This window comes from Limanda limanda, chromosome 20, assembly GCF_963576545.1.
Source record: "Limanda limanda chromosome 20, fLimLim1.1, whole genome shotgun sequence".
NCBI lineage: Eukaryota > Metazoa > Chordata > Actinopteri > Pleuronectiformes > Pleuronectidae > Limanda > Limanda limanda.
In genome coordinates this window covers 1,090,832-1,107,048 of record NC_083655.1, presented here as the reverse complement: position 1 = coordinate 1,107,048, position 16,217 = coordinate 1,090,832, and the positions used below count along the sequence as shown (strand labels likewise).

The 16,217-nt window shown below is 46.3% G+C and overlaps 2 protein-coding genes across 2 annotated transcripts in view; one reads left to right on the top strand and one right to left on the bottom strand.

Moving 5' to 3' along the window:
* The window catches only part of LOC133026593 (sodium channel protein type 4 subunit alpha-like), an 87,796-nt gene extending 79,650 nt beyond the window's left edge, over window positions 1–8,146 (top strand). Inside the window, exons 31-32 of the mRNA XM_061093479.1 lie at window positions 1–1,014; window positions 8,096–8,146. The exon at window positions 1–1,014 is cut by the window's left edge and continues 173 nt beyond it. Coding sequence (XP_060949462.1) covers window positions 1–1,014; window positions 8,096–8,146 — 1,065 coding nt within the window. The remainder of the gene's footprint in view (window positions 1,015–8,095) is intronic.
* Window positions 8,147–8,782: 636 nt separating this feature from the next.
* On the bottom strand, window positions 8,783–15,928 carry ssr1 (signal sequence receptor, alpha). Its single transcript, XM_061093505.1, has 9 exons — window positions 15,787–15,928; window positions 13,914–14,047; window positions 12,946–13,042; window positions 12,748–12,851; window positions 12,491–12,649; window positions 12,265–12,341; window positions 11,949–12,027; window positions 11,067–11,160; window positions 8,783–10,119 (listed from the first exon to the last, which is right to left on the bottom strand). Exons 1-9 carry the CDS (start codon window positions 15,851–15,853, stop codon window positions 10,052–10,054), a joined length of 879 nt encoding a protein of 292 aa, XP_060949488.1. The 5' UTR covers window positions 15,854–15,928; the 3' UTR covers window positions 8,783–10,051.
* Between the last annotated feature and the right edge of the window lie 289 nt (window positions 15,929–16,217).

Genomic DNA, 16,217 nt, shown 5'->3' with positions numbered 1-16,217 from the left:
CTCCTCTTCCTGGTCATGTTCATCTACGCCATCTTCGGCATGGCCAACTTCGCCTACGTGAAGCGTCAGTCGGGAATCGACGACATGTTTAACTTCGAGACGTTTGGGAACAGCATGATCTGCTTGTTCCAGATCACCACCTCGGCCGGGTGGGACAGTCTGCTCAGCCCCATCCTCAACAACTCCCCCGAGGAGTGCAACGCCCAGCTCCGCCACACGGGCACCACGGTGAAGGGCAACTGCGGGAACCCGTCGGTGGGCATCACCTTCTTCGTCACGTACATCATCATCTCCTTCCTCATCGTGGTCAACATGTACATCGCCATCATCCTGGAGAACTTCAGCGTGGCCACGGAGGAGAGCACGGAGCCGCTGAGCGAGGACGACTTCGAGATGTTCTACGAGGTTTGGGAGAAGTTCGACTCGGAGGCGACGCAGTTCATCGAGTACGCCAAACTGTCCGACTTCGCCGACTCGCTGTCGGAGCCGCTGCGCATCAGCAAACCCAACAAGATCAAGCTGATCTCCATGGACCTGCCCATGGTCAGCGGGGACAAGATCCACTGCCTGGACATCCTGTTCGCCTTCACCAAGCGCGTCCTGGGCGAGTCGGGCGAGATGGACGCCCTCAAGCAGCAGATGGAGGAGAAGTTCATGATGGCCAACCCGTCCAAGATCTCCTACGAGCCAATCACCACCACTCTGAGGCGGAAGCAGGAGGACGTCTCGGCCACAGTGATCCAGAGGTGCTACCGCAGACACCTGGTGAGGCGGCAGATGAAGGCCGCCTCCTACTTGTATCGTCAGATCACGACGCCGCGACATGCAGGCGTCGTCTGTGACGACGGTGGCGAGGGAATGTTTGGGGAAGACGCACCTGAGAAGGAAGGACTGATCGCCGCCATGATGAGGGAGAACTACGGCTCCAGTCTGCTGGGGGTGGAACACTCGGAGAACATCTCCTCCACCTCCTCTCCGCCGTCGTACGACAGCGTGACGCGAGCCACCTCCGAGGTCTTCCACCCGCTTGTTGTCAACACAGGAATGGTTGTTGTTGTTGTTGACGCCGCAGGAAGTGAACCCAGCGAACAGTCGTCCTCGGTGCTCGACCCCGACCAGCGGCAGGAACCGGTTCCGTAGCTGGAGCCGAGGACGCGAAGCATTTAACAGACAAGGATTCTCTCGTTGTTCTGTTTTCTGCTGAATGTACGACCGCTGGGGAACGCTGGGGAGGCGCCGCAGGGGAGCGAGGAGGGAGGAGCCTCAGGAGGCGCCGAGGGACAGGAAACGACCTGGAACATTTACTACCTTTAATGTGACTTCCTGTCCGAAGGTTCCTGGACTCGACAGCGAGTTTCTTCACAGGGAAACAAACAAACTGCAGAGACAGAAGAAGAAGAAACTCCTCTGGATCCCTTTGACCTTTTGGGTCTCTCGTGTTTTCAGGACATTGACTGACCTTTGACCTCAGCTACAGGGGTCAGAGCAACTATATCACAGATGTATCCATCATTTATTGGCCTGGGGGGGTTGTGCCTTCCCACAGATGATCAATGTGCTCGGAGTTAGCCGAGCGGTGAGCTAGCGGTCAGCGGCGTTCTGACGGACGCCACTCGAGAGAGGGCGGGAAACACTGAACGTGATTTTAAAAATGTTTTGGTAGTAAAAGTATAACTTTGTTGATGTCACCAGTCTTTTAATAGCGGTACGATTATTACTATTTTTTATATTTTTAGAGTAAGTTGAAGAAAAAAATACGCAGTCTCCCTCTTTTGACTCCGGAGGGCGCTAGCGACGAAAGAGCGACTGAGCTACGACGTTGTAACAGACGAGAGAAGAGAAGGAGAAACATCTCAAGAGCCTGAGAAGCAACTTCATCAGTTTTATTTTTTATCTTCACTTTAACGCACACATTTTATTATTCTCTTCTGTAAACTGTTGCGATAACACCAAAAATCTGAGAGTGCACAATGAGATTTAGTCGCGGACTCTTCCAGCTGGGATTGTACCGAGTGGGGGGGGAGGGGGGCGTCGTCCTCGGCTCCGTGACCAACGGGTGATTTGTCCTCGTAGAAAAATACATAGAATTACAGCTTTAGTCTTAGAAATACTACGACTTAAATCTCTTAAAAGTATAACTTATTCTCATAACATAATGACTCAATTGTTATCAATTTCTGACTTCTCATCAAATTATGAATTTGTTTTGAACAATTGAACGACTTTCATATTTTAATAATCTGAAGGCGTCAATCTGCGGCTACATGTTGTTTACTTCAAGTAGGAAAAATATTTCATCCAGTTAAAAGCGAAGAAAAGAAACAAACAACATAAAGTCAGAAAATATGTTAAAGTTCAAACATCAGAGAAAAGTGTCGGACTTTGTGAATCGATCACGAGTCGTTAGCAGCGGTGACGTCACTACTCACGACAAATCACCCGTCAACTCTCCGTCCGGTCCGAGTTTGGCTCCGCCCACATTGGATTGTGGAACGACCGCGACCAGAGAGCGACAATCACCGAGCGTCACGATCTCAGCCACGTTTAGTTTTCATCATCATCGTGTTTGAGCTACGATCAGTGTCCTGGATTAATACCCACGTTGAACACCAGGTGGCAGCAGAGACTCGGTTCGGCTCTTATTTCTCAGACTCGTTTATCGCTGAAGAACATTTGAGATGATTCATCTCTGAATTGATGAAGCTGTTGATTTCTGCAACTTTAACAAAAGCAACGTAAAACAGATCAAATCCGACAAACTGGAGGAAGTGAGAGACGAGAGGGTTTCATCCTTTTTGTTCTTATTATTGTTCTACAATGAAAAACATATTTATTTAACCAGATTCACGCTGTAAACTGAACTTAGCCGCTTGTTCCCAGGACACTGACGCCACGATGCCCAAAGCTTCTTCACTTCCTGTTTTCACTAAATGATATGAAGAGTTTCATTTGAAATCAAAGTAATCATTTCTGATGCAGTGATTCTTAGAGAATTGAAACTGACGGTTTGGAACAATTTGACCAAAGTTCATTTTCTGGTGCAAAGTTCAAAAGATAGAAAATAAATATATTCTCTTACAATCGATCGATTTCCCTCTAAAAAAAATCTCGAGATTGAAAAGAAACTCTTCAAATCAGATCACAGCTTTATTTATGTATATTTATTTATTTATTTATTTATTCATTGGATGATTTCTGGTCGATTGCTTTGTCTGATCTCAGATTCAGATTCCATGGAGGCTCCGCCCTGACCAGCGGAGGCGGAGCAACACGACTCTTTATCTATTTTGCACAGAGAAACAAAAAAGACCAAACCGCGTAAAGCAATAACGGTTTGATTCCTCTCAAGAGAATTCTTAGAGCTCGACTTCACAGAAGCTTTTTCTCACTGTTTGAATCTGTGTCTGAACCGAGGAAAACAGCTGAAATGCACAAAAACACCTGAAGGGTTTGAAGAGACTTGTTCCCTGAAGCAGCAGCGAGTGTGTTGCTGAGGATCCACAGACCAACACACTGACGAGGAGCAGAGGAAGTTTGTATTCAAGTGTCAAAGTGTGCGTTTGTTTGGTCGATATCAATATTACCAACCACCTCTCTCTCTCTCTCTCTCTCTCTCTCCGTCGTCCTGGTTACCCGGGCGATCTTTACTAAACGCTTTATTAGACTAATATGAAAAAGGAAAAATACAAAAAAAGAAGAGTTTTACTGGTCTGGACTCTGTTTCTACTAGATTCTATTGAGAATAATAAACCATGTAGGTAAATAAGACACTGCTTCCAGGTTGCAGTTGTGCTGAAGGGCTGTTTCAGTAGCAATAGACCCAGAGTGTGCCTGCTACACATCAACACTCCAAGCCATGCTCTCACTTTGACTGACTGGCTGATTGACTGATTAAGTGTTTTTGATAATGAGCGAGGTCCACGGTCTCTCACCCCCCCCCCCCCACCCCCCCCCCCTGTCACCGCTGAGGCTCAGCACCGAGAGCCGATTGGCCGATGACACGATTAAAGGAAACGACAGAAAGGTTCAGATTCACGAAATTCTGCAGGAAAACTTTCAAAACGACCAAATCTGAAAACTGGGCTGGTTCATAAAGTCAAGATGCAAATCTGCATCGTTCAGGAAAATAAATTGACCTCCTCAGCTTCAATATGAGACATTTCATTCAATAGCATTGTGCTGCCTTTTCTGAAGTGGCACAAGAGTCTATGATTTGTGTAATAATTCAAACGTCACAATGTTTCCACAGCAGCGAGAATGAAAACCCCGGAATCGAACGTCTGGTTGGACAGTTCTCTGATTCTCTGATTCTCTGATTCTGATTCTCTGATTCTCTGATTCTCTGATTCTGATTCTGATTCTGATTCTCTGATTCTGATTCTGATTCTGATTCTGATTCTGATTCTCTGATTCTGATTCTCTGATTCTGATTCTTTGATTCTCTAATTCTCTGATTCTGATTCTCTGATTCTCTGATTCTGATTCTCTGATTCTCTGATTCTCTGATTCTGATTCTCTGATTCTCTGATTCTCTGATTCTCTGATTCTGATTCTCCGATTCTCTGATTCTCTGATTCTGTTTCTCTGATTCTCTGATTCTGATTCTCTGATGGATCACTTCCTGGTTTGGAACGAACGGTTCATCGCTGCTCGACATTTAACATCCGACGACGGTTTTGTGTTGAACTTCGGTGAATCTGGACCTTTTTGTTTCACTGAGCACAAACACTTCAGCTGCACATCGACTGTGTCGCGTCACAGCAGCAAACTGAACCGGGTTCTGAGTCCGGGCGGGAAACAGGAAGTCAAGCCGGCGCTGAGCGGGTCGGTGGCCCGAGTGTCGCCTTCAGAACAAAAGGACAAACTCTGAGGTACCAACACGGAGGACATGCACAGGAAGTGGTGTCATTGTTCATTGTTGTTACTGTTGTTACTCTTGACTGTGTGAAATGCAATACAACACTTGTGTAACCAGGCAGCGGGTGAAGCTGCATCTTCTTTACAGAACCGAGTCATTTCGTGGATTTGGTTTTTCCCGGCGTCGTCTCACTGCTTCAACCACCGTCGCCCCGTTTACACCGCAGCTGGTTTCACACCGAATCTCAAAGTGGTTCCACCGGGTCTCCGGCTTCATATCAGTTCCATAGAAACCTCATATCTCCAGATTGTTGCCTTTATTCAGAGAGGAGGAGACCAGAGGCTGAATATTTCCCTTCCTGATTATTTCTGCCAAATTTTAGAAGATGTTTGTATCGGAGGCGACAGAGAATTCATCACTAACACGACAAGGTGGAAAAGGTCAAATCAAGTTTTGGAGGTGAGAGGTTTGTTTATACGAGCAGTGTTAATGTGAGTGGATCCACGTCAGAGATCTTACTTTGAAAGAGTCAGGAACATAAAGAAGACAGACAGGAAGTGGGAGATTCTTTTACATTAGTGGCCTGAACAAATTCAATAACTGTACATTACACTTGTTTCCACATGAAAATATCAATAAGTGAGAAAGTTACGAGGTTTTCCTCCGACCTCAGTGAAACCTCGGTGTAACGGAGGCGAAGCTGTGCCTCAGTGACCCCCCCCCCCGTGTTTTAGAGACAATAATTTAAATATATATATATACACACTTTTTAGTACTTTGAGTTGAAATACTTTAGTATTTTGCAAATTCATGTCTCTGTATATAAAAGAAAAAAAGCCTCATGTAATAAACCAGAACAAATTTAATACTGAAGCTACAGTGTTGGTTTTATTTTGAAGTTTCTGTGTCTACATATAAATTTATGTCTTCAAAAAAACTGAATATTAGAGCAAGAGAGGAGAAGAGGAAGGAGAGAGGAGAGGAAGGAGAGAGAAGGAGAGAGGGGAAGAGAAGACGTTCTCTTTAAAATCAGTCTGGAGTCATACTGCCTCCTGCTGGAGAAAATAGGCACTGCAAGAGAGAGGGGAAGAGGAGACGTGAGGAAGGAGAGGAAGAGAAGGAAAAAGAGGAAGGATAGAGGAGAGGAGGAAGGAAAGAGGAGAGGAGGAAGGTGTGAGGGGAACATGAGACTTGAGGAAGGACAGAGGAGAGGAGAGATGGGAAGAGGAGGAAGGAGAGCGGAGAGGAGGAGGAAGGAGAGGAGGAGGAAGGAGAGAGGGGAGCGGAGGAAGGAGAGAGGAGAGGAGGAAGGAGAGAGGGGAAGAGGAGACATGAGGAAGGAGAGAGGGGAAGAGGAGGAAGGAGAGAGGAGAAGAGGAAGGAGAGAGGAGCAAGAAGAGAGGAGAGAGGGGAAGAGGAAGGAGAGAGGGGTAGAGGAGGAAGGAGAGAGGGGAAGAGGAGGAAGGAGAGAGGGGAAGAGGAGGAGGGGAGAGGAGGAGGAAGGAGGGAGGGGAGGAGGAAGGAGAGAGGGGAAGAGGAAGGAGAGAGGGGTAGAGGAGACATGAGGAAGGAGAGAGGGGAAGAGGGGGAAGAGGAAGAAGGAGAGGGGAGAGAGGAGAGGAGGAAGGAGAGAGGAGGAAGAGGAGGAAGAAGAGAGGAGAGACGGGAAGAGGAGACATAAGGAAGAAGAGAGGGGAAGAGGAGAGGAGGAAGGAGAGACGGGAAGAGGAGACATGAGGAAGGAGAGGAAGAGGAGGAAGGAGAGAGGGGAACATGAGACTTGAGGAAGGACAGAGGAGAGGAGAGATGGGAAGAGGAGGAATTAGAGCGGAGAGGAGGAGGAGGAGGAGGAAGGAGAGAGGGGAGCGGAGGAAGGATAGAGGAGAGGAGGAAGGAGAGAGGGGAAGAGGAGACATGAGGAAGGAGAGAGGGGAAGAGGAGGAAGGAGAGAGGAGCAAGAAGAGAGGAGAGAGGGGAAGAGGAAGGAGAGAGGGGTAGAGGAGACATGAGGAAGGAGAGAGGGGAAGAGGAGGAAGGAGAGGGGAGAGAGGAGAGGAAGAAGGAGAGAGGAGGAAGAGGAGGAAGGAGAGAGGAGAGGAGGAAGGAGAGAGGAGGAAGAGGAGGAAGGAGAGAGGAGAGGAGGAAGGAGAGAGGAGGAAGAGGAGGAAGGAGAGAGGAGAGGAGGAAGGAGAGACGGGAAGAGGAGACATGAGGAAGAAGAGAGGGGAAGAGGAGACATGAGGAAGGAGAGAGAGGAAGAGGAGGAAGGAGAGAGGGGAAGAGGAGGAAGGAGAGAGGTGAGGAGAGAAGGAATGAGAGAGAGGAGACATGAGGAAGGAGAGAGGGGAAGAGGAGACAAGGAAATTAGTTTTAAAAAATCAGTCTGCAGTCTTACTGCCTCCTGCTGGAGAAAACAGGCACTGCAAGAGAGGGGAAGAGGAGGAAGGAAAAGAGCAAGAAGAGAGGGGAAGAGGAGGAAGGAGAGGGGAGACATGAGGAAGGAGAGAGGGTAACAGGAAGGAGAGAGGAGAAGAGGAGGAAGGAGAGAGGAGAGGAGGAAGGAGAGAGGGGAAGAGGAGACATGAGGAAGGAGAGAGGGGAAGAGGAGGAAGGAGAGAGGAGAGGAGGAAGGAGAGAGGGGAAGAGGAGACATGAGGAAGGAGAGAGGGGAAGAGGAGGAAGGAGAGAGGAGACATGAGGAAGGAGAGAGGGGAAGAGGAGGAAGGAGAGAGGAGAGTAGGAGGAAGTATAGAAGGGAAGAGGAGACATGAGACAGGACAGGAGAGAGCGGAAGAGGAGGAAGGAAGAAGGAGAAGAGGAAGGAGAGAGGAGACAAGGAAATTAGTTTTAAAAAATCAGTCAGCAGTCTTACTGCCTCCTGCTGGAGAAAACAGGCACTGCAAGAGAAGGGAAGAGGAGGAAGGAAAAGAGGAGCAAGGAGAGAGGTGAGGAGGGAGGAGAAGAGGAGGAAGGAGAGGGGAAGAGGAGGGAGGAGAAGAGGGGGAAGGGGAGGGGAAGAGGAGACATGAGGAAGTAGAGAGGGGAAGAGGAGGAAGTAGAGAGGGGAAGAGGAGGAAGGAGAGGGGAAGAGGAGGGAGGAGAAGAGGAGGGAGGAGAAGAGGGGGAAGGGGAGGGGAAGAGGAGACATGAGGAAGTAGAGAGGGGAAGAGGAGGAAGGAGAGAGGAGAGAGGAGACATGAGGAAGGAGAGAGGGGAAGAGGAGACATGAGGAAGGAGAGAGGGGAAGAGGAGAAGAGGAGGAAGGAGAGAGGGGAAGAGGAGACATGAGAAAGGAGAGAGGGGAAGAGGACGAAGGAAGAAGGAGAAGAGGGAGAGAGGAGACAAGGAAATTAGTTTTAAAAAAAATCAGTCTGCAGTCTTACTGCCTCCTGCTGGAGAAAACAGGCACTGCAAGAGAAGGGAAGAGGAGGAAGGAAAAGAGGAGCAAGAAGAGAGGGGAAGAGGAGGAATGAGAGAGGAGAGGCGAAGAGGAGGAAGGAGAGCGGAGAGGAGGAAGGAGAGAGGAGAGGAGGAGGAAGGAGAGAGGAGACATGAGGAACGAAATGAGCTTTAAAACCTGGAGTAACACTGCCTCCTGCTGGAGAAGACAGGCCCTACAAGAGAGATGGGACACCTTCACCTCCCTGACTCTGATTCCTCAGAACATTTCATGGATCGTGATGAAAAGAAGAATCCAGTTTCCAGTGGACTGATATTAGTGAGCGTGTGATTCACTGCAGCTTATTGAACCTGTGAGTTACACTGAGTCATGTTCTATTGAAATGTATTGTTATGAAAAGTAACTAATTTTCTGATGTAACGTCTAAATTTAACTTTGACTCCATTTGCATCTATTTTAATTTGTTTATCAGTAAATATTGAGACAGAACTTAAGGAGAATTAAAAACACACGGACGCAGCAGATCTACAGCAAATCATCGTTTATTCTCCTGCACGTTTAAAAGCAAATAAAAGTAGAAGCTCGTGAACGTCCGACCTCAGCAGCTTGTTCCCGCTCGAATCACGAGTTTCAATCCAAACTGAGGTCAACGACTCCAGAAGCTTCACAGTCGACCGACATTCAAACGCTGCAGAGCCCGAGACGCCCCCTAGTGGTAAAACAGAAATACAGTGCAGAAACCCACCTTCCCAGTTAAGCCCAATCTGTCACTCAAATAAATTAGCTCGATCATTTTGCGTCAGCGTCCATCAGTGTTTGCACCAGTGCTTCAGGGTTCTCATGATTCAATGGAAAATGTTTGACTTCATTTCACGAGTTGATCTTTCAAACTTCTTCTATGTTCACTTTGACATTTTCTTAGTTTGAATCGTTTTTTAAGTTTCGTCTCCAAATCCAAACCCGTCCCTGTTGTTGCCTCACAGGAGGATCTGGACCTGCTTGTGTTTCAGAGTGTCAGCGGCGCTGGTTTAGAGCGCAAGCGTCAGGCGCCGAGTGAACCTTCTCTCCGGATCGGAGGAGTGACACAAGCAGAGGAACGAGGGATGGATGGAGGGATGGAGGAGATGGAGCAGAGCGGACACTCGCCACAAAAACAAAAAGATGGATTCTAACGCAAAAACGACACCGAAAAATAGAAACAAACCACAAAAGAAAAGTCGTCATGTTGTCTCCATCGCACACCGGAGTGAATCGACTCAGGAACGAATCTGCTAATCACAGCGTCCGTTCATTTTCATTTCTACAGAACGTAGAAAAGAGTTGTTTTCCATCAACACTTCAAAAAGCTGACGATTCATTATTTCTTCTAGAAAACGGACGTAGATTAAACAGATTCGTTTCGTTTGGATCCTTTGATCCTTTGATTCTTTTCAGCCCAATGAACCAAACCGAACAGTTAAAAAAAACAAACAGAAAGAACAATGATGACATCAGCAGTTATTGACCCGTCAGAGAGAAACGTTGTCGTGTCTCAGAAACACAACAAACCGTTGTGTGACGGCTTCAGCAACACAACTTAAACAAACAGGGCAGTGCAGTGTGTGTGTGTGTGTGTGTGTGTGTGTGTGCTCAGCAGTTCTCAGGCTGAACGTAGAGCCAGCGCTGAGCTCGGCCCTGGTCAAAGTTTCTCAGTGGAGCGACAGAGTGCGCTTGATGTGGCGCTCGCAGCCCCCCCCCCCCCCCCTCCCTCAGAGGGGCGGGTGGAGTGTTGTCGCCGTGGTGACGGGCGCCCGTCACTCGTCCGAGCCGGCCGAGCGTTTCTGGTTCCTTTTGCGAGGAGATCGTCTCGGAGACGCTTTGTCTGTGAGGAGAGAGAGAGAGAGAGAGAGAGAGGGAGAAGAGAGAGAGAGAGAGATGGTTTCTGACCAGAAGACAAACTTCATCCTGAGCCTATGATCACATGATCACTTCCTTTTCTACATGCAGATTAACACCTACGCCACATTAAAGAAGTTTCCTCTACTAACATGGAGGAGGAGGGGTTTATGAGCTACACTGCAGCCGGCCACCAGGGGGCGACACAGATGACGTTACAGTCTGTGTTCTAGACAGTTTAGTCCAAAAAGAGAATTGTGGTTAAGTAAAGAGATTTATTGGTGCAGCCGAAGCTCCACTTTAATCTCGTATAAAATCTTAATCATTATTATTAATAGAATAAGTTTTGCTCATAAAGAGAGAAAGTTGGTTTTAACTGATGAATTAAGAGGAAAACAAGGTTTCAGTTTTCATACAGGCTCCTGGATTAAGATTCAAAAACCGAAATGTAGATCTTGTGCTGGTATTAATAAAATTTCTCCATGTGACCACACTTCATTTGACCAAACATGGTTAAATATTTAATTATGACACAGTGCTTTGATTGTTCAGGAGCTAGAACTAGAGCCCAGCCCATCGAGAAGAAACATTAAAATAAGACTAGAAGGTTCAGAGTCCAGACACACGACATGAAGCAGACCTCACCTCTGCGACTCTGCACTGAAGACGCAGGGAAGCGTGACAGCGAGGAAGAAGGAGAGAGAGAGAGAAAGGTTAAAGGTCACGGAGAAACAGGTGAAGCAGGAAGACAACAGAGACGTCAGCCGACCCAGAGAGGAAACACCGAAGGACATGGAGAAGGTTTGGACTCCAGCAGTATTCAGGTTAATTCACCTGATCTCATTCAGCGGTTTGTCTTCACTCGGGATCAAAGATTAAATCACTGAACCAGTTGTTGATTTAAAAAGGTTTGAATGAGTGAAGTGAACGTACTGATCTGGTTGAGGGTTTCCTGAGGGATCCAGCTCAGATCCACGTCGCTGTGGCTCGAGGTTCCCATCTCCACCTTGGCAGCTGGACGCCTCCTCTGCACACACAAACACACACACAGACACACACACAGACACACACACAGACACACACACAGACACACACACAGACACACACACAGACACACACACAGACACACACACAGACACACACACAGAAGCCAGACACGTTACTTCAGGGTTTCTTCAAATATGACAAACTCAAGGTTTCCCTGTTGTCATGACAACAGAGTGTAATGTCCATCTTTAACACTTCTTGTTATTATTTATTTTAAGTTCGCTGCACCTGCTGCTTGGAATGCACTGCAAAAAACTCTAAAGTTAAAGCAGCTCATAAACCTTGAAACTTTGAAGACTCGTGTGAGAGAAATTGGAGCGGCTTCATACCGCACTTGTTCTTGTTCTGGTGTGAATCCGGAGCTTTAGTCCTGTTGCCTTATCTTGTTTCTATTTTCAAATGTGTTTTATCTGTGTTATGTGATTTCTGTGTGTCTTGTGACAGTTGAAATTTTTTGTATGCTGCTGTCTTGGCTTCCCTTGGAAAAGAGGTCATTGTATCTCAATGGGCCCGACCTGGTTAAATAAAGGCAAATAAAATAAAATAAATTTGAAATCACTTTCACTTCATCAAGAGATTTGACTTCTACATGCACATGATTGGTTGGTTAATCTGAAACTGAGCTTTTAAATGAATAACTCTTCTTCTGGCTCATTTCCTCTGTTAATGAACGAACATGCAGGTGTTTTATCTTTAGAGATGTCGAGGAAAGTTAAACAAGAAAGACTTAACGACTCCCCCCCCAGAGATGATAAACGTGATGTTTACCTTTCGAGACTCCATCAGCTGGTGAAGGCCGACGATGACCAGCAGCCCGAGGCCCGACAGGAAGACGTACATGAAGATCCTGAACATGAAGGAGACAAGAGGGTCAGTACGAAACAGGGCAGGTTCAATCACATACTCATGAGGTCACTGTGACCTTTGACCTCTAAATATAATCTAGTTCATCCAGAACTGAATTTAAAGAAACTCCTTCAAGGCGTTTCTGAGATATCACGTTCACATGACGCCTCCGGCCACTAGGTGTCACCAGAGCAGAGACATTACAGAAATGACAGAGACGAGCAGGACAACCACGTACGTCTCTCCGTCCAGCCCGTCCTCTCGCTCAGTGATCGTCACCGTCTGGTTGAACACTGCGTCCTGGAAGATGTTTCCCTGCAGAGCGGAAGAGAAAGAACGAAGAGAAGGGAAATCAGGACAAGAGAGGATCAACATGGAGAGTGGGAGGAGAAGAGATGGAGGAAGAAACAAAGGTCAGAGGTCAGAAGGTTAAACGTGGTTGAAGAGCCTGGAGAGATCCTTACGCTGGCGTCCTTGTAGTTGAGGTTGATGACGAGTCCGAAGGGCCGCCCCCCCATTGGCTCAGCCGGGATGAAGGAGTACTCGAACGTGGCCTGCTTGCTGGCCGGCACCACGGTGCCCAGCTGCAGAGCCGTGAAGTTCTGGATGTAGAACTGGTAATCCTGAGCGGGACAAGCAGAACCAGGTTAGACTGTTAGACTGAGACCAGGGACCAGTGGTGGGTGGAGCCAAGCAGCGGGAGGAGGAGCCTGTTTCCTACCTGTGGGTAACGGAAGGAAGCGTCCAGCGACTCCACCACGAACTCCTCGGCTCCCTTGTTGCTGAAGCCGAGCAGGAACTTCACGATGTCGTTGGCTGGGAAGTCTGGAGAGAAACCAGGACACGGATCAGAGGTTTCACAGCGGTGCAGCCTCGGAGCAGATGTGGAAGTTATGAATGAGAGAAATGAGTTCTGTACCATCTCCTTTGACGAAGAGGATGGTGGTGTCAGCGTGGGGGGAAGCCTTCACCTCTCCAGCCAGCGCTTCCTCCTCTTCCTCTTCCTTCTCTTCCGTCTACACACAAACAGACACACACAGACACACAATCAGCAGGTTTAGTTTCCCTGAGTATTAATTCATAACTTCAAGTTGAATCAAAGCTTGTGCAAAAATGTATTTAATGATTAGTTTCTTAATCAACAGATGAGTCCACATGTTGACATTTTAGATTATAAGATAGATAGATAGATAGATAGATAGATAGATAGATAGATAGATAGATAGATAGATAGATAGATAGATAGATAGATAGATAGATAGATAGATAGATAGATAGATAACTTTATTCATCCCCGAAGGGAAATTAAGTCGTCATAGCAGCCGGTATATTTGAATACAATAAAATAAAATACAATAGAATAAAATAAAAAATATTGAGGTAGAAAGAATAAAAACAGAAACACAAGATAAATAGGTAGATAAGGTGCAGTGGCAAGATGATGGTAATAGTACTGATGATATGATGGTAATGTTATTGTTAGACAGTATATAAGAATAGTACAGTATATATAGTATATAATATAACATAATATATATTTATATATGATAGTAATTATACCAATATAAAAGCAGTATATAGTAATAATGTCAGCAACAGTATATATAATAATAATAGTAACAGTGATATAATAATAGTAATTATAACATGTACACATGTATAAATACGTGTATATAGACTTATGTATACAAAGAATATACAGAGTATGATATAATATATGATATATAGTAGAGGTATGAATATGAATATAAGTATTTGACTATACAATAGGTAATATAATATATAAACATGTCACTGTAGAACATTTTAAATCCTCCATCATCTTTGTGTGAATAACATTCTGTCCACGTGTTTTCTTTGTGATATTTTGATGCAGCGTTCACTCACCAGCTCGACGTTCTCATCATCTTCCACCTCCGCCTCATCGTCCTCATCCTCAGCCGTCACATCGTCCACCACATCTTCCTCCACGGCCTCGGCCTCCTCATCTTCAGTCAGATCCTGAGCGCTCGCCACCGGCCCTGACATCACAACAACATGTTACTCTCAGGGAATTGGGTCAAGAGCTTTTCACGGATTTTTTAACCACATCAGAAACAACAGGTACAAAAGTCTGAAGGTCTCTGGTTCACCAGCAAAACCAGAACCTCCGAGCAGGAGAGGAGAAGTTCTCCAAACCGACTGCACCAATCAGCCTGCATCCGACAGGCGAAGGTTTCACACCAACACGACTTCTGTCTCAGTTTGAATCAACGTTCATTCTAACACGCATGAAAACTGACATCACACGACCTCTCACATGCACGTGTCAGTGTGAACATCAGTTAGCAACCACACAGGGTCACTAACTGATTCTCCATGTTTGTGTTCGTTTCTGGGAGCTGAGGCTGGAGGTTTCTCTACTGGAGAGAGGTCATGTGACCGGAGCCGGACCAATCAGGAAAGTCCTAATCAGCAGTCGTGATCGTCTACGCCATCGTTTCCAGACATCGCACCTTGTGCTCATCCAGCCTGAAGCCCCGGAGTTCTTGAACTAAAACCATGTTTGCGATCTTCTGCTGAAGCGATTAGAAGTTGTTTAAAGTCATCGTGGTCGTTTGGAGTCGCTGGCTTCAGTCTCATCATGTGACAGAAGATCAGATTCAGATATCTCTTTGAATGTAGATTTGAAACACGCAAACACGTGATCAGTTCTGATTACAGCTGCTGGAGGAGCGTTGTTGTAAACTATATATAAACTATATTTCGTACAATTTGGAAAATCGTAACTTGGAGCCGAGACCAACACGCAACAATCAGAAAAATCATTCTGAAGAGATGAAATATGAATTCCTTCAGAATAAGACTTTAATAAAAAAGTACTTGTTTAAAGTTCCACATGTGGATTTTACACAGAATGAGGTTTGGAACAATAGTGAAAACGCAGGTTAGCTCATGTCACGTAGAACATCAGAATCAGAATTCTTTTTTTTGACAATTATATTGGAAATTGCCATGGTGTGGTTGGTGCACTTTACATAAATCAAACAATATATACAGTAAGAGACAATAAATGATGGCATGTAGTTTGTCCCGTTACAGCCTGTGAGAGAGAAACTGACAGAATATCAAAGTCTCGACTTTAAAGAGAAGCTGCAGATTATCTTCAGCCACGTGACCACATTCTCTATATTATATTATTATAATAATAATAATCACAATGAGGAAACGGATCCAGACTGTCCGTGACGCGTCCAACCAGAAGGCTGTTAGCATGAAGGCTGTTAGCATGAAGCTACATTTAAAATGAGACTGGTGTTTCTGCTGAATCAACAAAAAACAGACAAGTCTCAGTTTATTAAAGGTTCTTAGTCCCGTCGATGTAAAGTGAGGTCACCGGGGGAGTGAAGCCTCTTCCTGGAAGAGCCCGGAGACAGTTAGCATGTTAGCTTCAGTAAGGACACGTCAGTGTTAGCAGGCGGACAAAGTGCGGCCCTGGGGCTAGCAGCTAGCAGCTAACACTCGGCTCCATCCACAGACATTCACGGTACAGAACTCACTTCACTTCACTTCGACCACAAACTAGCACCGAGTCAGAGGAAGCGCCACGTGTCACACACGGTTACAGAGAGGTAGATCTAATGAGTCCGGGTTCACTGAGCTAGCTACTAGCGCTAGCACGTCAGCTAGCTACCAGCTTCCTGTCTCCAGCGGAGGGTTCGGGTTGGGGTTAGCTTTAGGGTTCAGATTAGGGTTAGCTATAGGGTTCGGGTTCTGTTACCTCTGGTGAGCAGCGCAGCCGGGAAGGCTAACAGCGCGAGCAGCAGCAGTTTGGGAAGAAACTTCATCTTTAGGAACCAGCGGCAGCTCTCACTCAGTGTCCGACACTCACTTCCGCTTTAAACACACCGACCGGAAACAGTTGGTCCGCCGGCGAAACACGTCCCCAGCGCTGTGTGCCGTGTTCCATGTCGTGTCGATGGTTCCATGTGCTTATCGCGAGATTAGCTCGACATTAGCATCTGGTTCAGTCTGGTTCTAGAGTTCTGTCTGGTTCAGTCTTCAAAACAAATTTTGTCATAAATATCATAATTACTCAACAGGATTTTTATCAAGATCCATGAAATAATCCCTGAAAATGTTGTAAAACGTCCCGTCTCACAATGAGAAAATAAAAAGGTCAGATTCAAGTTTGTAATTTCCTGTAATACA

Coding starts and splice junctions, on each gene's coding strand:
- ssr1 (XM_061093505.1), bottom strand. CDS start 15,853: ATGAAGTTTCTTCCCAAACTGCTGCTGCTCGCGCTGTTAGCCTTCCCG. Junction 13,043..13,913: donor ATGATGAGAACGTCGAGCTG/GTGAGTGAACGC, acceptor GTTTGTGTGTAG/ACGGAAGAGAAGGAAGAGGA. Junction 12,342..12,490: donor TCAACTACAAGGACGCCAGC/GTAAGGATCTCT, acceptor TCCGCTCTGCAG/GGAAACATCTTCCAGGACGC.